General features: G+C 41.4%; 1 protein-coding gene across 3 annotated transcripts in view; it reads right to left on the bottom strand.

Annotated features, from left to right (window-relative positions):
• LOC112250263 (neuronal PAS domain-containing protein 2-like) overlaps positions 1-27,482 on the bottom strand; it is a 74,800-nt gene that overhangs the window by 34,217 nt on the left and 13,101 nt on the right. For 2 of the 3 annotated variants that reach the window (XM_024420258.2, XM_024420260.2), the window contains exon 2: positions 2,133-2,318. In XM_024420258.2, coding sequence (XP_024276026.1) covers positions 2,133-2,188 — 56 coding nt within the window. In that variant the 5' untranslated portion in view covers positions 2,189-2,318. Of the gene's footprint in view, positions 1-2,132; positions 2,319-7,608; positions 7,866-27,482 lie in introns of those variants that run through there. The other variant, XM_024420259.2, reaches the window with a different exon arrangement.

Genomic DNA, 27,482 nt, shown 5'->3' with positions numbered 1-27,482 from the left:
GCAGCCCGTCAGGAAGTCCAGTACCCAGTTGCACAGGGCGGGGTCTTGACCCAGGGTCTCGAGCTATGGTGTTAAATGCTGAGCTGTAGTCGATGAACAGCATTCTCACATAGTTATTCCTCTTGTTCAGATGGGTTAGTGCAGTGTGCAGTGTGGTTGCGATTGCGTCATCTGTGGACCTATTGGGGCGGTAAGCAAATTGGAGTGGGTCTAGGGTGTCAGGTAGGGTGGAGGTGATATGGTCCTTGACTAGACTCTCAAAGCACTTAATGATGACGGAAGTGAGTGCTACGGGGCGGTAGTCGTTTAGCTCAGTTACCTTAGCTTTCAGCAGCGTATGTGATGAGTCAAAAAAGTGAGTTGTAGTCAATGAACAGCATTCTCACATAGGTGTTCCTTTTGTCCAGGTCGGAAAGGGCAGTGTGGAGTGCAATAGAGATTGCGTCATCTGTGGATCTGTTGGGACAGTATGTGAATTGGAGTGGATCCAGGGTGCCTTTCAAATCAAAGTTTATTTGTCACGTGCGCCGAATACAACAGGTGTACAGTGAAATGCTTACTTACAAGCCCCGGCGGGACACAATGCAAATAGTCCGGGTAGCCATTTGATTAACTGTTCAGGAGTCTTATGGCTTGAGGGTAAAAGGTGTTGAGAAGCCTTTTGGTCCTAGACTTGGCGCTCTGGTACTGCTTGCCATGCGGTAGCAGAGAGAACAGTCTATGACTGGGGTGGCTGGGATTTTTGACAATTTTTAGGGCCTTCCTCTGACACCGCCTGGTGTAGAGGTCCTGGATGGTAGGTAGCTTAGACCCAGTGATGTACTGGGTCGTACACACTACCCTCTGTAGTGCCTTGCGGTCGGAGGCCGAGCAGTTGCCATACCAGGCAGTGATGCAACCAGTCAGGATGCTCGCGATGTTGCAGCTGTCGAACATTTTGAGGATCTGATGACCCATGCCAAATCTTTTCAGTCTCCTGAGGGGGAATAGATTTTGTCGTGCCCTCTTCACAACTGTCTTGGTGTGTTTGGATCATTCTAGTTTGTTGGTGATGTGGACACCAAGGAACTTGAAGCTCTCAACCTGCTCCACTACAGCCCCGTGAATGAGAATGGGGGCGTGCTCGGTCCTCCTTTTCCTGTAGTCCACAATCATTTCCTTTGTCTTGACTACGTTGAGGGATAGGTTGTTATTATAGATGTGAGTGCTACGGGGTGACAGTCATTTAAACAGGTTATTCTTGGGCACAGGGAATATGGTAGTCTGCTTGAGACATGTAGGTATTACAGACTGGGTCAGGGAGAGGTTGAAAATGTCAGTGAAGACACTTGCCATCTGTTCGGCGCATATTCTGAGATAGCTAAGTGAGACAACACCATATCACAGTAAAATATACAAGATACAAACATTGCATTTCAGCACAACAATGGATATATAGCTTTTTGCAACAAAAAAAACTAAACATTTTCTGTCACACCCTGATCAGTTTCACCTGTCCTCGTTATTGTCTCCACCCCCTCCAGGTGTTGCTTGTTTTCCCCAGTGTCTTTATCCCTGTGTTTCCGGTCTCTCTGTGCCAGTTCGTCTTGTATGTCCAAGCCTACCAGCGTTTTTTCCCGTTTTCCTGCTTTGCCTTTTCTCCTTTTTCTAGTCCTCCCGGTTTTGACCCTTGCCTGTTCTGGACTCTGTACCCGCCTGCCTGACCATTCTGCCTGCCTTGACCACAAGCTTGTCTGCCATCTCCTGGACTCTGACCTGATTTTGACCTTTTGCCTGTCCATGACCATTCTCTTGCCTATTCCCTTTGGATTTATTAAACATCTTAAACTCCAACCATCTGCCTCCCATGTCTGCATTTGGGTCTCGCCTAGTGTCATGATATTTTCGTACACATCTAAAATCTATTAATACAAATCTGAGAACAGTAATATGTCACACACACACACACAAATGTACCCATAAGAAATAACCACTGATGAAAAAACACAAATGTAAAAGATTGGTGGATATAGCATTTTGGAAATAAACTCTTCATATATTGTTAGTAATCAAGTAATATTTCTCTATACAAGCACATGTATTTATAAGTGACAGGAAACACAAGAAAAAATAAAAGTAGCCTAGATACTTACTCCCATTCTCTCCTGCTGGACGGACATAGGGACCCAAAGTCGGAAAGGTTGTCCATTCTCACTCCCTCTCCCAGCCAGGCCCTATCTGAAGTCTGATGTATCCCATCTGCGCCCCAGGAAAAAGCTAATGATCACCTGCTGCTGCTGCCCACCTCCTCCTCGAGTCCACCACAGAAACACCAAAACCTGTGAAGTACAATAAGAATGTGGGCTTGAGTAAAGGGGAAAAAATCTAGGCCTATTACATCCGATAATCCGTTAATTACTGTAACTTGATTCATCTGCAGTTTCATTCAAGTGTCATAACTGTAATACACACAGCGACAGTGTTGCCCCGCAGTATTCTCTTATTCACACTTAAGCACATCCCAAAAGGTACTTGAAAGTGATCATATTTCCAATTCTATTCTGACCAAGTGTACGTTTTAAAGTTATTCTTGTGAAAAACAATGCATACAGAATTATCTAGTTTATTGTAAAATACAATAGGCTATTATTTATCAACCCAGAGCATATCTCAGAGAATATAATCTCAGTGAGTGAACATTACCAGAAGAAACATCATTATTCATTGTGATTTATGAGCCATGATTTTCCACAGTGAACAGCATGCATTAAAGGGAAGAGTGTTAAACATCAATTACCATGGATACAACAATTCAACATGGAGGAGCTCTACTGACCCCAACAAATTAAAGAGGCAGAGACACCTCTTTTGCTAATCCACCATTACTGGTATTAAAATAGAGGTAATGTGGGCTGGAAATATATTTATTTTAATTCTAAAAGTTTGGACACAGCTACTCATTCAAGGGTTTTTTCTTTATTTTAAATATTTTCTGCATGAAGACATCAAAACTATGAAATAACACATATGGAATCATATACTAACCAAAACAGTGTTAAACAAATCAAAATATATTTTAGATTCTTCAAAGTAGCCACCCTTTGCCTTGTTGACAGCTTTGCACACTCTTGGCATTCTCTCAACCAGCTTCACCTGGAATGCTTTTCCAACAGTCTTGAAGGAGTTCCCACATATGCTGAGCACTTGGCTGCTTCTCCTTCACTCTGCAGTTCAACTCATTCCAAACTATCTCAATTGGGTTGAGGTCGGGTGATTGCGGAGGCCAGGTCATCTGATGCAGCACTCCATCACTCTCCTTCTTGGTCAAATAGCCCTTACACAGCCTGGAGGTGTGTTGGGTTATTGTCCAGTTGAAAAACAAATGATAGTGAGACTAAGCGCAAACCACATGGGATGGCATATCGCTGCAGAAAGCAGTGGTATCCATGCTGGTTAAGTGTGCCTTGAATTCTGAAAATAATCTGATTTATTTAATCTTTTACCCAGATGTAATAACAAAAACAACAGTACAAGATGTTGTAAACTTACGACTTAGACCTCAAACACTTGATGTATACCCTTTACAAAGACAGAAAGTGGCTACAGATGGAGAGTGAACTACAAAATCACAAGAATATATTTTAAAATCGGAAGATGATAGGATGGGTGTCCCTTTGAGAACTACGCTACTTCTCCTTCAATTGGACAAAAACACTGACCAAGTCCAGTAGAGTAGACTGGACACATTGGGCACAAACGTCAATTAAGCATCTATTCCACATTTGGTTCAACGAAATTTCATTGAAATGACATGGAAACAATGTTGAATCAACCAGTGTGTGCCCAGTGGGGAGCTTCTTCCATCGAAGAGGACTTCCTTTACTTTCATATACAAGGAAATAAAACATTGAATAACCCATGCATTTTGGTGGTCTACTGTACATGGTGCATGGTGAATTTCTACCTGGAAACTCTTTGAGTGAGAATATTACACCACAACCAGAATGCATTGAGTTCAGTGAGACAAGGTTTACAGCTGTCAATTGCAGTGACACATGTGCCCTGAGGGGCACAGATTTTAAATTGTCTGCCAGAACTTGATGGCAGAGGAGAGGAATATACATCCAAGTTTATGTTCATGACCGTCGCCTGCACTAACATACACCACCTCAGGCAGGCACGCCGCAAGATTACCTTTCTCACTAACTCTGGCAAGAAACGATTGACGTGTCAGACTTCATCTTCCTAGAACTCGTCTGTACACATGCTGAACAACCTCACAATGACAAAAAACTGTTCTTTTGCAAAAGGTAGAAAACCTCTTATCTTCATCTTTGGGAGATTTTGATTAAAGTATTTCATTAAAGAAACAAACTAAGGGCCTCCCGGGTGGTGCAGTGGTTAAGTGCTGTGCCACCAGAGACTCTGGGTTCGCGTCCAGGCTCTGTCGCAACCGGCCGCGACCGGGAGGTCCGTGGGGCGACGCACAATTGGCCTAGCGTCGTCCGGGTTAGGGAGGGTTTGGCAGGTAGAGATTTCCTTGTCTCATTGCGCACCAGCGACTCCTGTGGCAGGCCGGGCGCAGTGCACGCTAACCAAGGATACCAGGTGCACAGTGTTTCCTACGACACATTGGTGCGGCTGGCTTCCGGGTTGGATGCTCGCTGTGTTAAGAAGCAGTGCGGCTTGGTTGGGTTGTGGATGCATGACTTTCGACCTTCGTCTCTCCCGAGCCCGTACGGGAGTTGTAGCAATGAGACAACATAGTAGCTACTAACAATTGGATACCACGAAATTGGGGGAAAAAAGGGGGTAAAATTCAACAACAAAAAACAACACAAAAAAACTAAACAAACTGAAAAGCCATTCAATAGCATATTCACACTGCCAATGGTTCACGTTCTCACACACACACACACACACACACACACACACACACACACACACACACACACACACACACACCCACATTCAATGGAATTCAGAAAGTAATTATTTTTATTGAAGCATCCATCTTGAAATCTTAGAATCGTTCAACTATGAAACCGGTCAATATATATCACTGCTGAGAATGGTTTGGAGGGAGCTGCTGGTTACAGCTCTTAACTCTTTCATAACCAAAGTGACTTATTTACGTGTTCATCAAGGATGTAATTCCTTGAGATTATCACCTTTGCATCATGTCAAGGAACAATTGGTTGTTTGCTTGAGGTGAGAGGTAGCCAATGACGGCATAAGGATATTCAATCTAGGCTGAAGTGTCAGTAAAACATACGGAGAAAAAAAGGGAAAGAGAATGTGAGATTAAACACATATGACATGACATGTTTCAGGCTGATGATATCATTTAAGGGGGGTGATTTGATTGGACTTGACAATGATGTAATTGATGTGACGTTTGTGATATGTAATGTCAGTGTTGTACGTAATGTCACGACAGCAGGTAGCCAAACGGTTAGAGCGCTGGGCCAGAAACAGAAAGGTTGCTGGTTTTGAATACCCGAGCCGACAAGGTTAAAATTCTGTCGATGTACAGTTGAGCAATGCACTTAACCCTAATTTACTTCAGGGGCCATGTACTACTATGGCTAACCCTGTAAAGTAACACATTTCACTGCACCTATCTGGTGTATGTGACATTAAAAAAATTTTTTTAAATAAAAAATATTATACTAAATGGTCTAATTTGTATAGACAGGTTAGCTGATCATCAAAACCGACACGTGCACAACTATAGGGCAAAACAGATGTGGCCGGCTTAGATTGTTGACAACATGTAAACTACAGTGCAATCGTAAGTATTCAGACCTCTTCTGTCACGCCCTGGTCGAAGTGTTTTGTGTTTATCTTTATTTATTTGGTCAGGCCAGGGTGTGGCATGGGTTTTTGTATGTGGTGTGTATATATGGGGGATTGTAGCTAGTGGGGTGTTCTAGATAAGTCTATGGCTGTCTGAAGTGGTTCTCAATCAGAGGCAGGTGTTTATCGTTGTCTCTGATTGGGAACCATATTTAGGCAGCCATATTCTTTGAGTTTGGTGTGGGTGATTGTCCTTAGTGTCTTTGTTCCTGTCGCTGTGTTAGTTGACACAAGTATAGGCTGTTTCGGTTTTCGTTACGTTTATTGTTTTATAGTGTTTTGTGTGTATTCGTGTTACGTTTGTTTGATTAAACATGGATCGCAATCTACACGCTGCATTTTGGTCAGACTCTCCTTCACCACACCAAGAGAACCGTTACATCTTCTCCTTTTCTCCAGAGTGGCGCAGCGGTCCAAGGCACTGCATCTCAGTGCTAGAGGCGTCTCTGTAGCACTCCACCAATCAGGCCTTTATGGTAGAGTGGCCAGACGGAAGCCACTCCTCAAGTAAAAGGCGCATGACAGCCTATTTGGAGTTTGCCAAGAGAAACCTAAAGGACTCTCAGACCATGAGAAACAAGATTCTCTGGTCTGATGAAACCAAGATTGAATTATTTGGCCTGAATGCCAAGCGTCACATCTGGAGGAAACCTGGCACCATCCCTACAGTGAAGCATGGTGGCGGCAGCATCTTGCTATGGGGATGTTTTTCAACGATAGGGACTGTGAGACAAGTCAGAATCAAGGGAAAGATGAATGGAGCAAAGTACAGAGAGATCTTTGATGAAAACCTGCTCCAGAGAGCTCAGGACCTCAGACAGGGTCGAAGGTTCACCTTTCAACAGGACAACGACCCTAAGCACACAGACAAGAAAACGCAGGAGTGGCTTCGGGACAAGTCTCTGAATGTCCCCTTGAGTGACCCAGTCAGAGCCCTGGCTTGAAAATAGCTGTGCAGCGACGCTCCCCATCCAACCTGACAAAGCTCGAGAGGGAAACTCCCATTCTTTTATAATAATTGTATTTAACCTTTATTTTGACAGGTAGTCATGCTGAGACCAAGTTCTCTTTCACAGATGAGCCCTGTGTCCACATCAATACACACTACACACATCAATAAACACATCAACACACACATCAATATTCAAATCAATACATGAAAAGCAAAACACAATCATAGAAAACAAACACATTCGTCAGTAAAATAGGTCCTCAATCAGCCTGTTGAATTGCCCTAGAGGCACCAATTCATCACATTTTTGAGAGCCTTGGAGATTATTCCACAATTAAGGGGCAAAAACACTAAAAGCAGATTTACCTAACTCAGTGGATATTGAAGAGATCTAAAGTCCTAAAGTTCCAAAAGCACTATGTTCTAATCAAGGTAAACATGGTTTTAAAATGATTTATCTCAAAAAAAGACAACTCATTCCCTTGCAAGGACACACTATACTTGTAAATCTATACCAGTGAGCTGAATTGTGCCTTAAGAAAATGATTAACTACGTTGTGAAATACACACAGGACATATAACACTTCTCTATGAAAATAGACATAGAAAGCATAGAAATTAACATTGTATAATAGTTAGCCTAGTTTATTTGTATGTTGACATCTTGGCTTTAAAAGCAAAAGCCAACAGATATATCCATCCAAAATGGAAGCAACTGCCAACCTATAGCCTACTGATTTGATTTGATTTACTGTACGTTTGAATTAATACATGACTAGAGTGACACAAAACGCAAAGGACATTACAATCTTACATACCTTGAAAACTGGACTTTAGATCCATACTTTACTTTTGAAGGTACTCCTTTTCCAACAGCCTACTGTGTAAATCACTGAGCCGACTATCCTAAGCTTGACTCACCACAAGCACATCGCAAACAGATCATAGTGTATACAGACGCTGCCTATGTATTATTCAAACTACAATTTGAGTAACATCCCTATTCGGAAACATAGATTCCAGGAGTAATCATTTTCAGGTCTATGCTCGGTCTGTTTTCCTCTACCACTCAACATCCTTCGTTGACAGTCCCTTGTAAACAGGACTGAGCCGCTGTGAACAGGGAAAGTAGGTCAGTCGGTAGCTCAATACTTAACTAATGACATCATTAGCAACCGGCTGTGCAACACACAACTAAGAGTATATAGTGAGAAAATAGTTTGGATTAATAGGCTATAGACACTTGAACGCCATTTCGGGACACATTATTCTGAATTCGAATGTTTGTAATTCATTTCAGTGCTGAGTTTCTTCCAGGTGAATTGAAACATTGTAACCAACAGAGGGTAGAGCACGACGTGTAGAAACTCGGATATGTTCGAGGTTTGCTGTCAATGAGTTTGCTCCCAATTACTACATAGTAATAATGTTGCCAATGATGTATATGATCGAGGCCTTATTGTCACCTGTATCATGTAGCCTATAACCTCCTGTGTATGGTTGGCAATTCATGGCAGGTTGACAAATATTGAAATTAGAATTAAATGAATTTTATACTGAATTTTATACTGAAAAGTTCATAATGAATGACATTTGACCAGTCTTTTCTAATGCCCTGGCCTGGAGCCTAACAAATAATACTGAACAGTGTAATTATGAAAAATATTCAGTACAGTAGGCCAACATACAAGCAGAAATCATTTCCAAAAAATGTCAGCCTATTCTAAGAAAATATCTGGTACTGTGGTTGCCCGATGCTACCAATAAGATCTCATTCACTAGAACTCTAAGTCACATGTCTACAAAGGCTACGCTTTACAAATAATGTTAGTACAATTTACAGAATATTTCTGTCTGTTCAGAGAAGTCTATTCAGAGTCTAATAATTGAATGAAACATAATTCAACCCAACTGAACAAAAGCGTTTATGCTACTCATCATCTCAATGTAAGAAGTACTGCATCTTCCTAATTTCTGATATCAAATTAGGACCTACCAGAGTAGCAGAACAATCAGGAAACAGTAAAGCAAAAGGGAATATTGGACAGGTCCTGCAGACAGAGTAATAAAATATACACAACCTAGTTATGGGAAATAATAAAATAGCACAAGATCTGATATGCTGTAACAACAACACACAAACCCACATTTACAGTGCACACATGGCGACACACAGATTCAGATTCTACATACTCTCTGTATTATTACAAAATAAATATTCAGTAAGTTACATGAATACCCGTTGGATGATATAAAAATAAGAATTTGTTCTTGACTGACTTGCCTTAAATAGAGGTCAAATAAAAAATAAATACAACATTTCCCTACACCAGCAGCCTTGCAGGATCATCTCCGCTACACTGGTAATATTGATATATCAATAAATGTGTTTTGAACTGGATCTCATCTACTTACAAAAAAATGTTACTGAATGCTTTCTGAATACCAAACTCAAGCTACTGTACACATACACAATAAAAACACGCTTTGCTTCTTTTTTTTTGTGTATCGCACACATAGACACCTGTTACTCTGATAAATCTTCAAAAATTATAATAATGAGGGACAGATTTTGTCACGTTCGTTATAATGATCGGACCAGAGTTCCACATGTTTTTAATAAAACCGAAAATCAGCAAAACAAAACAAACAAGCACACACGAAACGTGAAGCTATATGTATAGTGCAGACAGGCAACTAAACATAGAACAAGATCCCACAAACACCAAAGGGAAATGGCTACCTAAATATAATCCCCAATCAGAGACAACGATAAACAGCTGCCTCTGATTGGGAACCATATCAGGCCACCATAGACATACAAATCACCTAGACCTACAAAACCTCTAGACATTTTAAATTGACAACTTACAAATTTGCGTTTCTTTCTGCAGTCTAGGTGACATTTAGTCCACTATCTACAGCTTTAGACAACCTCCTCATGAAAAGGAAAGCATATGAATGAGGAGGCTTCCCAAGCAATAAGAGCCATAACTACTTATCTGGCTGCAATAAAACCTTATTACTTTGTTTACCTGAGAAATGTAACATCATGACACGTTTCAACTTTAAACTTGTCAGTTTCTTAACTAATTACAGCCATAAGCTTCCTGTACCAGAATGATGCTAAAGTCTCAGAGGTGGAAATGTGTTCTTTTCACACAGACTTTAGCTCCAAGACCTGTCTTCGAACTCGAACTGGATACAAAACGTCACTGTTTCCTTTTGAGACCTTTGGAAATACCTCAGAGTATAAGCTGGATAATACAAGGCTTGGTTTTTAATGGCAGCAATAGTCAACCTGATACAGAAATAAACACAGATTCAATGGAAGTAGTACGCACACTCAGAAACAAACCTGGGATGCCTCTATTCTATAATCTCTCGTAGACAGATTCTCGTGGACAGATGAAACAGTGAGAATCTGTCAAGGCTCATGTAGAATTATGTGATATGAGCAGCAGTAGATCCTGGTTTTGGGTTTTCGTTGTTGATTATTTGGACGAATCAGGATTGGACGAAGGCGGTACTTAAACTGGTGCGGTGATTTTCAAGCCTGTGTGTGGATGATGAACAGTTTCCACTAGATTCCACAGCCACAAAGTTAAAATTGTCTGTATCATAAAACAAAAATGTGCTTATTGGCCATGATAAACACGTGTGAAATTAGCGGAAGGGAGGAGTTTGGCCGAGAGTTTTGTTTGTGAGTGATGAGACTTCGCCTCCTTCCTTTGTACAAAGCTAATCCCAATTGTTAATGGAATTAACCCCAGAAGTAAAAGGGTAAATGACAAACTTTCACAAGATAATTGTACTTCTGGGTAACCGAGATGATCTATTCTGTAACCATTGCCATGTCCTGTGTGTCAAGGAATCATGGGAACCTGTCCACCCCCCATGCAGTAGACACTATAATCTCTCCTATTACCTGTTTTCTTCTATTTCACTGTATTTTATTAACCTTAGCCAATTGCAGTAGTAATATTGTAAAAAAAAAAACTGTAATAACGCTTCATCTCGTAATGACAAAATGCAAGTAGATGCAGAGATTCTGGCAGGTTTTAGATACCTGATATCCCTTCAACAGTCTTTCAGTCAGAGACACACCAACCCCCAAGCTATTTGTCTACACTACTGTCACGACTTCCGCCGAAGTCGGCTCCTCTCCGTGTTCAGGCGGCGTTCGGCGATCGACGTCACCGGCTTTCTAGCCATCGCCGCTCCATTTTTCATATATCCATTTGTCTTGTCTGGATTTCATACACACCTGGTTTTCATTTCCCCAATCAATCTACTTGTATTTAACCCTCTGTTTCCCATCATGTTTTGTGTGTAATTGTTTCATGTTATTGTGGTGTTTTATTACGCGCTTTACTTTTGTTATGTTCTGTGTTTTGAACGCGTTTGATTTATGTAGTGCTCTCGTTTCTGGAACTAAAATAAAAGTGCGCCTGTTTACATCACTCTACTCTCCTGCACCTGACTTTGCCTCTAATACACCTGTTGAAAACTACCATTCAAAAGTTTGGGGTCACTTAGAAATGTCCTTGTTTTTGAAAGAAATGCAAAAATGTTTGTCCATTAAAATAACATCAAATTGATCAGAAATACAGTGTAGACATTGTTAATGTTGTAAATGACTATTGGTAGCTGGAAATGGCAGATTTTTTATGGAATATCTACATAGGTGTACAGAGGCCCATTATCAGCAACCATCACTCCTGTGTTCCAATGGCACATTGTGTTAGCTAATCCAAGTTCATAATTTTAAAAGGTTCATTGATATCCTTTTGCAATTATGTTAGCACAGCTGAAAACTCTTGTGCTGATTAAAGAAGCAATAAAACTGGCCTTCTTTAGACAAGTTGAGTATCTGGAGCATCAGCATTTGTCTTCTGAAACTCGTCAGTCTATTCTTGTTCTGAGAAATGAAGTCTATTCCATGTGAGAAATTGCACAGAACAGCGCAAACTGTCTCTAACCAGAATAGAAAGTGAGTGGGAGGCCCCGGTGCACAACTGAGCAAGAGGACAAGTACATTACAGTATCTAGTTTGAGAAACAGATGCCTCACAAGTCCTCAACTGGTAGCTTCATTAAATAGTACCCACAAAACACCAGTCTCAACGTCAACAGTGAAGAGGCGACTCCGGGATGTTGGCCTTCTAGGCAGAGTTCCTATGTCCAGTGTCTGTGTTCTTTTGCCCATCTTAATCTTTATTTTTATTGGCCAGTCTGAGATAAGGCTTTTTCTTTACAACTCTGCCTAGAAGGCCAGCATCCCGGAGTCGCTTCTTCACTGTTGACGTTGAGACTGATGTTTTGCAGGTACTATTTAATAAAGCTGCCTGTTGAGGACTCTAATGATCAATTATCCTTTTAAAAGGATAAACTTGGATTAGCTAACACAACGTGCCATTGGAACACAGGAGTGATGGTTGCTGATAATGGGCCTCTGTATGCCTATGTAGATATTCCATAAAAAATCTGCCATTTCCAGCTACAATAGTCATTTACAATATTAACAATGTCTACCGTGTATTTTGGATCAATTTGATGTTATCTTAATGGACATTTTTATTTGCATTTCTTTCAAAAACAAGGACATTTCTAAGTGACCCCAAACTTTTGAATGGTCGTGTAGTTCAAGAGAAAATCCTGAAATTAGGAATTTTGCCCTAACCTTTAGAAACTATTACTCCTTATATGGCTACCCAGACTTTTGCATTTTCCCCACCTGCCATTTTTACGCTGCTGCTATTCTCTGTTTATTATCCATGCATGGTCACTTTACCTCTACCTACATGTACATATTACCTCAATTACCTTGACTAACCGGTGCCCCTGCACATTGACTCTGAACCGGAACCCCCTGTATGTAGCCTCGCTACTGTTATTTTATTGTTGCTCCTTAATTATTTGTTATATTTCTCTCTTTTTTCTTCTTAAAACTGCATTGTTGGTTAAGGGCTTGTAAGTAAGCATGGTCAAATAACTCAAGAATATGCACACAGAAACTATAGGCCAAAAATAATGGCACTGATTGGCTTATAGGTGGCACTGTTATAAGCAGTCTCACTTAAACCCTCATATCCGTCGCCCCGTTTGACCTAGAGGCTTGAAACGTTGGATGTAGGTGTCTTTCATCATGCTGAACAAATTGGTCTCAAGGACCTATAAAGTCCATCAGGATAGACTTCCCTCCGTCTTGACAAACCTTTGAAAAACATTTTAAAAAGTCAAAATAACACGGGATGTAAACCCATGGTACATTGCTTAATTAAGATTGAGAAAAATTAAATAAACCCACTCCACAATGGCCTATCAACTTGATACAAGACGTTACCATGATGAACCATGTTACGTTTGGCATTGATATCTTTAAAAATACGGAAACTATTAACAATTCACTTTTTTTAACCATGTAACGTTAATGAAAAAAATATATATTCTCAAATTCAGATTAATTCCAAATGAATAGTCCCTAAAGAGTTTGAGAAAATAACATTGATGGATTCAAAGGTGGCCACACTATAACAGTAGATGCATATTAACACATACGCTAATATGCTAAAATATTATTCTTCAAATGAACCATTGGACCAAATGACACCAAATGTGGAATGTTGGCCCATGGTACACATCTTAACTTTGGTCAAAAGATGGCTGAATTATTGACAACAACAACAAAAAAAGATTTTACTTGTCCATTTAAACCCCTGTAAATCTACTCCACAGTGGCCTATCAACTTGAAACGTGTAATCGCTATCATGGACATTCGTAAAATGAACCACAATGTATTTGGTATTGATATCTCAAACAACAAGGAAACTAATAACAACTCATTCTTTGCATTTGTAACACTGATGCTCAAAATCACCAGCAATCAACCCTCATGAACCTCAGATTCACTCCAGATTTTGTAATTAGACTCATTACATCAGTCTTTAACCCAATGAGTCCCACCGTAACGTCGGCGTGTTTTGGACTTCTAACCCCTTCGAAACATTGCGTGTTTGAGCTACAGACTGGGCTGTATCTTGGATTTGTCTATTTCTTCTGCAACTGTATGTATCATTTTTGCTGCATTCAAATATGGACACACTGTACCTATATTAGCATATGTTAGCACATATGCTAATGCGAAAATATGGGAAAAATCTCTTCTCGTGAACCATAAATCAGATCGATATAGATTAGTTGATGCATTCAAAGTCGGCCACGCTATACCACTAGATGGCACCATAGCTATAAGTACTGGATGGCACCTGGGCTATAAGTACTGAACCGATGAAAAAGGGGCCATGAAATTTGGTATGTAAACTTTATGTACAGTATCAGTAAAACGTTTGGACACACCTACTCATTCCAGGGTTTTTCTTTATTTGTACTATTTTCTACATTGTAGAATAATACTGAAGACATCAAAACTATGAAATAACACATATGGAATCATGTAGTAACCAAAAGAAATGTTAAACAAATCAAAATATATTTTATATTTTATATTCTTGAAATTAGCCACCCTTTGCCTTGATGACAGCTTTGCACACTCTTGGCATTCTCTCATCCAGATTCAAGAGGAATGCTTTTCCAACAGTGTTGAAGGGGTTCCCACATATGCTGAGCGCTTGTTGGCTGCTTTTCCTTCACTCTGCGGTCCAACTCATCCCAAACCATCTCAATTGGGTTGAGGTCAGGTGATTGTGGAGGCCAGGTCATCTGATGCAGCACTCCATCACTCTCCTTCTTGGTCAAATGGAGATTAGCCAGCCTGGATAATGTTTATTAATTATTAAAGTATTAAAAATACTCATAACATTCCACACATAAGGCCACTAGAGGGCGATTTGGTCATTTGACTGTAGGAAAGGCCTACGCACTGTAATTTTGAATCAGAATTATTCAAATAAATGTAACATAGTTTTGATTGAAATAAGGTTATCTGAGTAAAACAAAGTTCCCTCATGCTTGTCAAAAAGGTACCCTTATTGCACAGAGTGAACTGATTCCAGGATGATGATGCTGTATCACACTGGAAGAACAGTTCCTATGCCAGCGGTCAACAAGTCGCAGGCATATATGATTCATAAAGATCTTCCACATTTTACTGCATTATTCACTATCCGCCTACGTAGAGATTAGTTCCTCTCTGTTATGTAGGTCAGGCGATTGGATAATGGGATGACACTCACTGTTCATAAACAGTGTCCTTCTACATAATAAATAGATGGGCTGCAGCGTATGTCACTTTGTACTTAAAGCCCTGCTGATTCCCTCAGATCTTAGAAAAAAAGAGAATAGTCTTTTAACACTGCTAAAAATGTGATGTTTAGCCACACTGCCTCTAGCAGGCATCTGTAATGCTGGTGTCTGTGATGTCATCACAGTCGTCATCTGAAGCACTGACTGTCATTAATCAAGCTGGGATATTTCTGTTCTCTCTGTGTTCCCATGGAAACGCTGTGTGGCGGAAATGCATTTAGTCCTGTCTTTTCCATCAGCCAACGCAGTCCTGTCCCTCAACTCACTGAATCAAAGCAGAGTCCTACCATAGGTCCAAATATAACTGGAAGGTAGTCTTAGAATGGCTCTGTTTCCGCAAGACTGAGGACTGGCTTCCTAAAGCCTGATGAAATACAAAAATACACTTTTCAAGTGCAGAATCCACATCAATGTTGGCAAAACTAAGTACATTTTTGATAAATATTTGATGGAATTAATGTTCACGATATTGCCACAATATACTCTAGGTTTAATTTACATCCCATGTCCCATCTGACAAAAGGTCATAATGACTTACTAAGATGGACTGTGTAAACAATGTTCCCAAAAGGAGACACCTTTGGAAGCCCCGAAGCAGCAGAAATCATGTGAGTGGAGAGGAGCTGACCAGTCTGAAAATCACAAATCTACCTCAGAATGAATTTCATGCCACGCATGCATGGTGTTGAGTCTTTGGCTATGCCGGATTAAGTGATATGACATGCTATTCTATAAAATAATTTCTCCGTAATTAATATTACCTGATTGAGCTAATCATGTAAATGTAATTAACTAGAGAGTCGGGGCACCACAAAATACTATTTATAGAGCTGTTATCTTCCGAATAAACTCTTAAAGACCTAGTAATATTTTACATCAATAGCAGACAATATTAATTGTCACCTTAATTCAGTCTCATCTGAAAGTTGTAAATTCTTGGTTATTTTCACGAACCCTGGCTAACAAGTTGAATCAGCAATACAAAATTGGGTTTAATTATTTATTTACTAAATACCTAACTAATCACACAGCTGGTTACACAAAAGAAAAGGGTCTGGGTTTGAGTGAAAGAGCGGGAAGACTGAGTAACAAAGGAAGAAGCTGTGCTATCGTAAATACAGCATCTTATGCATTCTAAATTACCGCCGATTTGGAAAAGGAAAATGCAATAAATATTTACTCTGAGCTGCGCTTCAGTAGGTTGGTGGTAGATGGAAGGCCGTGTTGCCAAACCGAGTCCTTTGTGCTTTGAAGAATGTCTCTGGTGGTCAAATGGATACGTTGTAGTAACGTCATTGTGTGATAGACCGGATACTCTGTCTGTTCCTTCCTAACCCTCATTTGCAGCTGCTGTTGCTAACTCAATGGCTAGGAGGTATCACTTCTGTAGTGAATAAGAGTTCAAAGTTCATACCATTCGCAACCAAAGCTCACGCTGATGTTGGCTTCGTTCTGTAGTTATTATCTGAACCATTCTGACATCGGACCATCGTCCTCACATCCTTGGAACAGGAGGTTACATTGTCGTCAAGGCTTTATATAGTGGAGCGAGAAGGGTGTGTCTGAAAAGTTTTATAACCCATGACTCTTCACAGGGGCGGGCCACTGATTGAGCAGAGCCCTAACCTTATGAAAACCCAATTCTCACATTTTAGAAGCTAAAATCACATTTCATCCCACCACGAATAATTTCATATTCAAACATTTAAATTGAACAACAATTCCATGTGATTCCGATAACTCTGATGTGTAGACTTTCCACTGTAGAGTTTATGTCATCTTATCATTGATGAGAATGTCTCAGATGACAACCGAACTGACATCATATTCATTAAGTACCACCGTATATGTTCAATTGGTCGGATTACCAGAATATAGTTCATTTCCCCACACCTTCTGATGTTCCCAGAATCTCTATGTTAACCAAGGGGTTTGCAAATGTAACATCAGTAGGGTAGAGAGAGGAAAAGGGGGGAAAGAGGTATTTATGACTGTCATAAACCTACCCCCAGGCCAACATCATGACAATGGACTGAGTGAGTTCTGGCGTACATTCACATATTCCTTGTCGAGATAAGATAAGGATATCTTATCTTATCATGATGGGTGTCATTCAGCTTAACTAAATGGAATTGGATACTTTGCTTAGGCATAAAATACACATGAATGACATGTATTTGAAACTAATGGACCTTACATTAAATATACAAGCAGCCTACAAAAGCACGCAATAAATGTATTTGTCATCTTGAAAATTATGAGTGACATGAATATAGTTGTTGACCTTGAAATGAACCATTATTAGGTGACAGAAAATCTACATCCAAAAGGTGATTATTTGTATTTATTAAAGGCAGCAGCTACACTTCCTGAGATCCAGCAAAATTAAGGCCATTCATTCAATTTTAAAAACCTTACAATACATTCACAGATTTCACTACACACTGTGTGCCTTCAGGCCCCTACTCCACCATTACCACATTCAGTGCCTTCGGAAAGCATTCAGACCCCTTGACTTTTTCCACATTATGTTAGGTTACAGGCTTACTCTAAAATTGCTTAAATTGTTTTTTTTTTAATAATCAATCTACACACAATACCTCATAATGACAAAGCAAAAACAGGATTTTATAAAAAATGTTTAAAAAACATTAACATAAGTATTCAGAACCTTTACTCAGTACTTAGTTAAGCACCTTTGGCAGAGATTACAGCCTTCTTGGGTATGACGCTATAAGCTTGGCACACCTGTATTTGGGGAGTTTCTCCCATTCTTCTCTGCAGATCCTCTCAAGCTCTGTCAGGTGGATGGGGAGCGTCACTGCACTGCTATTTTCAGGTCTCTCCAGAGATGTTCGATAAGGTTCAAGTCCGGGCTCTGGCTGGGCCACTCAAGGACATTCAGAGACTTGTCCTGAAGCAACTCCTGCGTTGTCTTGGCTGTGTGCTTAGGGTCGTTGTCCTGTTGGAAGAAGATCCTTCGTCCCAGTTTGAGGTCCTGAGCTCTCTGGAACAGGTTTTCATCAAGGATTTCTCTGTACTTTGTTCTGTTCATCTTACACCTAGATCCTGACTAGTGTCTCCCACTCCCTGCCCCTGAAAACATCCCCACAGCATGATGCTGCCACCACCATGCTTCACCATAGGGATGGTGCCAGATTTCCTCAAGAAGTGACGCTTGGCATTCAGGCCAAAGAGTTCAATCTTGGTTTCATCAGACCAGAGAATCTTGTTTCTCATGGTCTGAGAGTCTTTAGGTGACTTTTGGCAAACTCCAAGCGGGCTGTCATGTGCCTTATACTGTGGAGTGGCTTCTGTCTGGCCAGTCTAGCATAAAGGCCTGACTGGAGGAGTGCTGCAGAGACGGTTGCCCTTCTGAAAGGTTCTCCCATCTACACAGAGAAACTCTAGAGGTCTGTCAGACTGACCATCAGGTTCTTGGTCACCTCCCTGACCAAGGCCCTTCTCCCCCGATTGCTCAGTTTGGCCGAGCAGCCAGCTCTAGGAAGAGTCTTGGTAGTTCCAAACTTCTTTCATTTAAGAATGATGGCGGCCACTGTGTTCTTGGGGACCTTCAATGCTGCAGACATTTTTTGGTACCCTTCCCCAGATCTCTGCCTTGTCTCTGAGCTCTACGGACAATTCCTACAACCTCATGGTTTGGTTTTTGCTCTGACATGCACTGTCAACTGTGGGACCTTATATAGACAGGTGTGTGCATTTCCAAATCAAGTCCAATCAATTGAATTTACCACAGGTGGACTCCAATCAAGTTGTAGAAACATCTCAAGGATGATCAACGGAAACAGGATGCACCTGAGCTCAATTTCAAGTTTTATAGCAAAGGGTATAAATTCTTATGTAAATAAGCTGTTTCTGTTTTTTTATTCTAAAAACCTGTTTTCGCTTTGTCGTTATGGGGTATTGTGTGTAAATTGCTGAAGAATTGGTTAATTTAATCGATTTTACAATAAGGCTGTGAGGTAACAAAATGTGGAAAAAGTCAAGGGGTCTGAATACTTTCCGAAGGCACACGATCTACAGTACAAAATCCATGTGTACGTGTGTGTGTATAGTACGTCTGTTATCGCATGTGTGTATGCGTGTGTCTGTGCCTATGTTTGTGTTGCTTCATAGTCCCCTCTGTTCCATAAGGTGTATTTTTATCTGTTTTTGATCAAATTTTACTGCTTGCATCAGTTACTTGATGTTCCATGTAGTCATGGCCTTGGGGACTGTGAAGAGACCTTTTGTGGGGTGTGCATGGGTTTCCTAGCTGTGCGCCAGTAGTTCAAAACAGACAGCTCAGTGCATTCAACAGGTCAATACCTCTAATTAATACAAGTAGTGATGAAGTCAATCTCTCCTCCACTTTGAGCCAGGAGAGATTGACATGCATATTATTAATATCACCTTTCTGTGTACATCCAAGGGCCAGCCGTGCTGCCCTGTTCTGAGCCAATTGCAATTTTCCTTTTTGTGGCACCTGACCACATGACTGAACAGTAGTCCAGGTGCAACAAAACTAGACCCTGTAGGGCCTGCCTTAGTGCTGTTAAGAAGGTAGAGCAACGCTTTATTATGGACTGACTTCTCATCTTAGCTACGGTTGTATCAATATGTTTTGACAATAACAGTTTACAATCCAGGGTTAATCCAAGCAGTTTAGTCACCTCAGCTTGTTTAATTTCCACATTAGTTATTATAAGATTTAGTAAAGGGTTAAGTGAATAATTTGTCCCAAATACAATGCTTTTAGTTTAAAAAATATTTAGGACAAACTTATTCCACTCTGAAACTAACTGCAGCTCTTTGTTAAGTGTTCCAGTCATTTCCGTCGCTGTAGTAGCTTACATGTACAGTGTTGAGTCATCCACATACAGTTGAAGTGGGAAGTTTACATACACTTAGGTTGGAGTCATTGAAACTTGTTTTTCAACCACTCCACACATTTCTTGTTAACAAACTATAGTTTTGGCTAGTTGGTTAGGACATCTACTTTGTTCATGACACAAGTCATTTTTCCAACAATTGTTTACTGACAGATTATTCACTTATAATTCAATGTATCACAATACCAGTGGGTCAGACGTTTGCATACACTAAGTTGACTATGCCTTTAAACAGCTTGGAAAATTCCAGAAAATGATGTCATGGCTAACCTGAAAGGCTGATCAGCAAGGAAGAGGCCACTGCTCCAAAACTATAATAAAAAAGCCAGACTACGGTTTGCAACTGCACATGGGAACAAAGATCATACTTTTTGGAGAAATGTCCTTTGGTCTGGTGAAAACAAAATAGAACTGTTTGGCAATAATGACCAACGTTTTGTTTGGAGGAAAAATGGGGAGGCTTGCAAGCCGAAGAACACCATCCCAACTGTGAAGCACGGGGGTGGCAGCATCATGTTGTGAGGGTGCTATGCTGCAGGAGGAACTGGTGCACTTCACAAAATATATGGCATCCTGAGGCAGGAACTTTATGTGGATATATTGAAGCAACATCTCAAGACATCAGTAAGGAAGTTAAAGCTTGGTCGCAAATGGGTCTTCCAAATGGACAATGACCCCAAGTATACTTCCAAAGTTGTGGCAAAATGGCTTAAGGACAACAAAGTCAAGGTATTGATTGGAGTGGCCATCACAAAGCCCCACCTCCATCCTAAAGAAAGTTTGTGGGAAGAACTGAAAAAGCGTGTGCGAGCAAGGAGGCCTACAAACCTGACCCAGCTCTGTCAGGAGGAATGGGCCAAAATTCACCCAACTTATTGTGGGAAGCTTGTGGAAGGCTACCCAAAACGTTTGACCCAAGTTAAACAATCTAAAGGCAATGCTACCAAATACTAATTGAGTGTATGTAAACTTCTGAACCACTGGGAATGTGATGAAAGAAATAAAAGCTGAAATAAATAATTCTCTCTACTATTTTTCTGACCTTTCACATTCTAAAAATAAAGTGGCGTGTCACGCCCTGACCATAGAGAGCCCTCGGTTCTCTATGGTGTAATTAAAGATGTGGAACTCAATTCATGCTGCGCCTTGATCCCGTTCTTACGACACCCGTGACAGAATATCCCACCAACAAAGGACCAAGCAGCGTGAAAATGAGGTAAGGAAGTTTTGGACTTGGGAGGACATGAGAGGACATGAGACCCTTCCTTGGCGAAAGTCGCCAAGGAGCATGGAAGGACAGCGACGACAACGGGGGCCATGGCCACTGAAACCCCAAGATGTTTTTTTTTTGGGGGAACGTGGAGCTGGCGGTCGAGCAGCGGAGAGTGCCAGAGCCTGTTTGGGAGTCGGAGGAGGAATTTGATGAAAGATTCCGGAGAGAGGTGGTAGCGATGAGAATGCTGCCGTACAGGCGTGCTGAAGAGCGTGACACCAGTCCGGTGCCATCTGCACCGGTTTCACGCATCTGGCCTCAAGTGCGCCTTCCCAGTCCGGTACGTCCTGTGTGAGCTTACTGCACTCGCCCTGAAGTGCATGTCACCAGTCCGTTGCCACCTGTGCCGGCTCCACGCACTAGGCTTCTAGTGCGCCTCCTCAGTCCGGTACGTCCTGTGCCTGCTCCTCGCACTTGCCCTGAAGTGCGTGTAACCAGTCCGGTACCACCTGTACCGGCTCCACGCACTAGGCTTCCAGTGCGCATTCAAAGTCCAGAGCTTCCGGCAATGGTTCCCGGTCCGGAGCTTCCGGCAACGGTCCAGAACCTCCTGGCGACGGTCCGGAACCTCCAGTGACAGTCAACGGTCCGGAACCTCCGGGCGACGGTCCACGGTCCGGAATCTCCTGGCGACGGTCCACGGTCCGGAACCTCCCGGCGACGGTCCACGGTCCAGAGCTTCCAGGCAAGGTGTCCAGTCCTGTTCCAGGGCGGAAGTCTTCCTCTGCACCGATGTCCAGGCACGGTTCACAGTCCAGAGCTTCCGGCGACGGTTCCCGGTCCGGAACCTCCCGGAGACGGTCCGGAACCTCCAGCGATAGTCAACGGTCCGGAACCTTCAGTGACGGTCCACGGTCCGGTACCTCCAGCGACGGTCCACGGTCCAGAACCACCAGCGACGGTCCACGGTCCGGAACCTCCAGTGACGGTCCACAGTCCGGAACCTACAGCGATGGTCAACGGTCTGGAACCTACAGCGATGGTCAACGGTCTGGAGCTTCCAGGCAAGGCGTCCAGTCCACCACCGCCACTAGTCACCCCCCCCCTACCCTCCCCATTTGGTTTCAGGTTTTGCGGCCGGAGTCCGCATCTTTGGGGGGGTACTGTCACACCCTGACCAAAGAGAGCCCTTGGTTCTCTATGGTGTTTAGGTCAGAGCGTGACTGGGGGAGTTATCTAGTTTATAGATTTCTAGGTTGGTGGTTTGTGTGGTTCCCAATTAGAGGCAGCTGGTAATCGTTGCCTCTGATTGGGGATCATATTTAGGTAGGCTTTTTCCCCACCTGCCTTTGTGGGCTATTGTTTGTGTTCGTGTGTTTGAGCACTACGTCGTCACGGTCTTTGTACGTTTTGTTATTTTGTTTCTAGTTTCACTTTGTAATTAAAGATGTGGAACTCAATTCACGCTGCGCCTTGGTCGCGTTCTTACGACAGCCGTGACATGGTGATCCTAACTGACCTAAAACAGGGAGTTTTTACTAGGATTAAATGTCAGGAATTGGGAAAAACTGAGTTCAAATGTATTTGGCTAAGGTGTATGTAAACTTCCGACTTCAACTGTACATATACACACTGGCTTTACTGTCATTAGTAAATATTGAAAAAAGTAAGGGGCCAACACAGCTGCCCTGGATAATTCCAGATTCTACCTGGATTATGTTGTAGGGGCTTCCATTAAAGAACACCCTCTGTGTTCTGTTAGACAGGTAACTCTTTATTATATCGCAGGGGTGCAAAGGCATAACACAAGTTTTTCCAGCATTAGACTATGATCGGTAATGTCAAAAGCCGCACTGAAGTCTAACAAAACAGCCCCCACATCTTTTTATCATCAGTTTCTCTCAGCCAATCATCAGTCATTTGTGTAAGTGCTGTGCTTGTTGAGTGTCCTTCCCTATAACCATGCTGAAAGTTTGTTGTCAATTTGTTCACTGTAAAGTAGCATTGTATCTGGTCAAACAATTATTTCCAAAAGTTTACCAAATAACAGGCTGATAACAGGCTGCTTACTATATTGTGATATGGTTATTATATTGTGATCACTACATCCGATGGATCTGGATACTGCTTTCAAACTAATTTCTGCAGCATTAGTAAAGATGTGATTAATGCATGTTGATGATTTCATTCCTGTGCTCTTTGTAACTATCCTGGTAGGTTGACTGATAACTTGAACCAGGTTGCAGGCACTTGTTACAGTTTGAAGCTTTTTCTTGAATGGGCAGCTTGATGAAAGCCAGTCAATATTTAAAATCACCTAGAAAATATACACCTGTTGATATCACATTACATTATCAAGCATTTCACACATGTTATCCAGCTACTGACGGTTTACACTTGGTGGTCTATAGCAGCTTCCCACCAGAATGAGCTTTAGGTGAAGCAGATGAACCTGTTGCCATATTACTTCAACAGTATTTAACATGAGATCCTCTTTAATCTTTACAGGAATATGGTTCTGTAAATAAACAGCAACACCTCCACCATTGGCATTTCTATATTTTCTGTAAATGTTATAACCTTGTATTGCTACCACTGTATCATCAAAGCTATTATCTAAGTGAGTTTCAGAGATAGTCAGAATATGATTGTCATCTGTTACTAGCAAATTATTGATTTCATGAAACTTGTTTCTTAAGCTACATATGTTAACGTGGGCTATTTTTGAGCACTTTTCTTCTGGTATGCTTACTTGTTTTCATTGCTTTACTGGGAAGCTTAGAAGAAGCAGATATGCTCATGTTATTTATATTAGTGCAGGGTGAGCTGCACACAGTCGACTTCCTAAGGCACACCGTCTCAGTGCTAACAGTATAAATCTGGTTCATAGGCACATGATTACTGCATACAATAGTTGTAGGGTCAGCAGAGGCATTCAGGGCAGTTAGATGGATATACATTAGGTAACTTACATTGTGTCTACCAATGCCCCTGGTGTAATGTACATTTTCTGAAGCATTATGACAACTCTGTGTCACAATGGTAGGGATTAGATGAGCTGGGCTTGGGTCATTGATAAGTCATTGTCTCAACGCAGCCTTATAATGCTGTGAAAGGATCCAGGAACCCAAATTATTTGGGTGGATCCCATACTCCTTATAAAACGTGTTTTGTTTCCAAAAGATATTGAAATTGTCAACAAAAGTTACACCCATTGAGCTACAATAATCCCGTAGTAAATTGTGAAGAGAATGAAACCTGCTAAAGCGTTCACTGCCACGATTCGGAGAGGGCACAGGGCCAGATATGATGGTTCTTTTGTTAGTGTCCAGCAGAAAGTCAAACAGCTCTTTAAAATGCAAGTTTCAACTGTTCAGAGCTGCCCTTCATAATGCCATTAAAACCCACATGGACTACGATAGAATCGATTTAAATGTCCTGACGTAGTACATTCGGGAGCAGCTTAGTAATGTAATTTACTCAAGGTCCGGAATAGGACATTGTTATTCATAAATAATCTATTGGTAGCAGCAAAGCCATACACTGAGTGTACGAAACATTAGGAACACCTGCTCTTTCATTGACAGACTGACCAGGTGAATCCAGGTGAAAGCTATGATCCCTTATTGATGTCACTTGTTAAATCCACTTCAAATCAGTGTAGATGAAGGGGAAGGGACAGGTTAAATAATGATTTTTAAGTCTTGAGACAACTGAGACATGGATTGTGTATGTGTGCCATTCAGAGTGTGAATGGTCAAGACAAAAGATTTAAGTGCCTTTAAACGGGTTTTGGTAGTAGGTGCCAGGTGCACCGGTTTGAGTGTGTCAAGAACTGTAACACTGGTGGGTTTTTCACACTCAACAGTTTTCCTTGTGTATCAAGAATGGTCTACCACCCAAAGGACATCCAGCCAACTTGACACAACTGTGGGAAGCATTAGAGTCAACATGGGCCAGCATCCCTGTGGAACGCTTTCGCCACCTTGTAGAGTTCTAACCCCGACGAATTGAGGCTGTTCTGATGGCAAAAAGGGGTACAACTCAACATTAGGAAGGTGTTCCTAATGTTTTTTACACTCCGTGTAGACCTCATACTCAACTGCTCAGAACTCGGTCGGGCTTCGACCTCTGGTATCATATAACACAGAAAACGTGACAAAATTGTAGAATTGCAGAAAATGAGCTTTAAACGTTTTGTATGATCCCCTGATGCAGATAAAAGTAATTTTTTTTTAAAAGTAAAATTAATTGAGCTCTTTGAACTACTTTCTGAGAGTGGACCTACTGTTTTTTGTAAATGAACTAACTGTTTTCATGCACCATCTAAGAAACGTTCTAACCACAAAGCTGGTGCCATGATTTTTCACCAAGAAGTCACCATTTGTTTTACTATTCTGATTCAATCAATTAAGACATGTTCAGATTCAACAATTATTCAGAAAGCTTGGTTTCCCTGAATAATACATCCCCTGAACAAATCTTAATGTATTAATGAATGCCCGGTACATCAATTCATCAAATGGTTTCATTAAGAAATGTGCCTAAAGCAAATGTCTGTACAACTTGAATAAATGATCAGTTGATCTTGATTCTTAAACTACCAGGGGGAATTCATTTCAACAATTATATGGAAATGACTGTGTAAACTCCTTTTCCTATTAATAATACTCAACGTAGAAACATAACAGTATTATGAATGTAGTTTGGTCAAATAAATTGTATTAACTTTGAAATATTTCAAATAGTCCACTATTACACTACATAGATTTCTGACATTCATTATCGTTTAACAAACTTCCCAAGCATACACCACAAAATAAGAAAGACATTTTCAGTCCTATCATTGAACAGGCCTCTTATTGCATCCTGCTCAGGAGCAAAATACATGATCTTTGATATTATGACAATTATCTAAAGTGGTGTGTGAGCCGATATGTGGGGTAACAATTCTAGGGCATGGGTGGAAGGGCCATGCAGCTCACATTTTGTGCACACAAGCTCTGAGAGGAGGCTAGATGGCGCCAACAGACATGGTCGCCTCGCTTCGAGTCGATAGGAACCTACGCAGTATTTTGTTTTTTTATGTATTATTTCTTACATTGTTACCGCAGGAAATCTTTAGTCTTATTATATACAACCGGGATGGACTATTGGATATAAGAGCAACGTGAACTTACCAACATTATGACCAGGAATACGACTTTCCCGAAGCGACCCAAAACAACGGCCATCTAAGAAACATTTTAACTACAAAGGGGCAGACGGAGAGGCCTCATGGTCAACTCCGTAGATGTGCACATGCCCACCGCTCCTGAGTATACTACTCGCCAATGTCCAATTTGAGCAAGGGTTGCCTTCCAGAGAGACATCAGAGATTGTAACATTCACTTTTTCACGGAAAAATGGCACTCTCTGGAAATGTTGTCGGGAATCGGTTCTACCACCTGGCTTCTCCATGCATCGTGCCGACAGAGATAAACACCTTTCTGGGAAGAGGAAGGGCGGGGGTGTATGCTTCATGATTAACGACTCATGGTGTAATCATAACAACATACAGGAACTCAAGTCCTTCTGCTCACCAGACCTAGAATTCCTTACAATCAAATGCCGGCCATATTACATCCCAAGAGAATTCTCATCAGTTATTATCACAGCTTTGTATATTCCGCCTCAAGCAGACACCAAGATGGCCCTCAAGGAATTTCATTGGACTCTATGTAAACTGGAAACTATATATCCTGAGGCTGCATTTACTGTAGCTGGGGATTTTAACAAAGCAAAATTGAGAACAAGGCTACCTAAATTCTATCAGCATATTGATTGAACTACACGAGGGGATAAAACACTCGATCACTGCTACTCTAACTTCCGTGATGCATTCAAAGCCTTCCCCCGCCCTCCCTTCAGCAAATCCGACCATGACGCCTTCTTGCTCCTACCGTCTTATAGGCAGAAACTCAAACAAAAACTGATCGCGCGAACCACAGCATTTAACCATGGAAAGAGGTCTGGGAATATGGCTGAACATAAACAGTGTAGTTATTCCTTCCGCAAGGCAATCAAACAAGCGAAATGCCGGTACAAGGACAAAGTGGAGTCGCAATTCAACGGTTCAGATACGAGATGTATGTGGCAGGGTCTACAGGAAATCACGGACTACAAAAAGAAAACCAGCCATGTCATGGACACCGACGTCACGCTTCCAAACAAACTAAACACCTTCTTTGCCCGCTTTGAGGATAATACAGTGCCACTGTTGCAGCCCACTAACAAGGACTGCACCCCCCCTCTCCTTCTCTATGGCCGACTTGAATAAAAC

The sequence above is a fragment of the Oncorhynchus tshawytscha genome, linkage group LG30 (genome assembly GCF_018296145.1).
Source record: "Oncorhynchus tshawytscha isolate Ot180627B linkage group LG30, Otsh_v2.0, whole genome shotgun sequence".
NCBI classification, from domain to species: Eukaryota; Metazoa; Chordata; class Actinopteri; order Salmoniformes; family Salmonidae; genus Oncorhynchus; species Oncorhynchus tshawytscha.
This window is presented reverse-complemented; position numbering and strand designations above follow the sequence as displayed.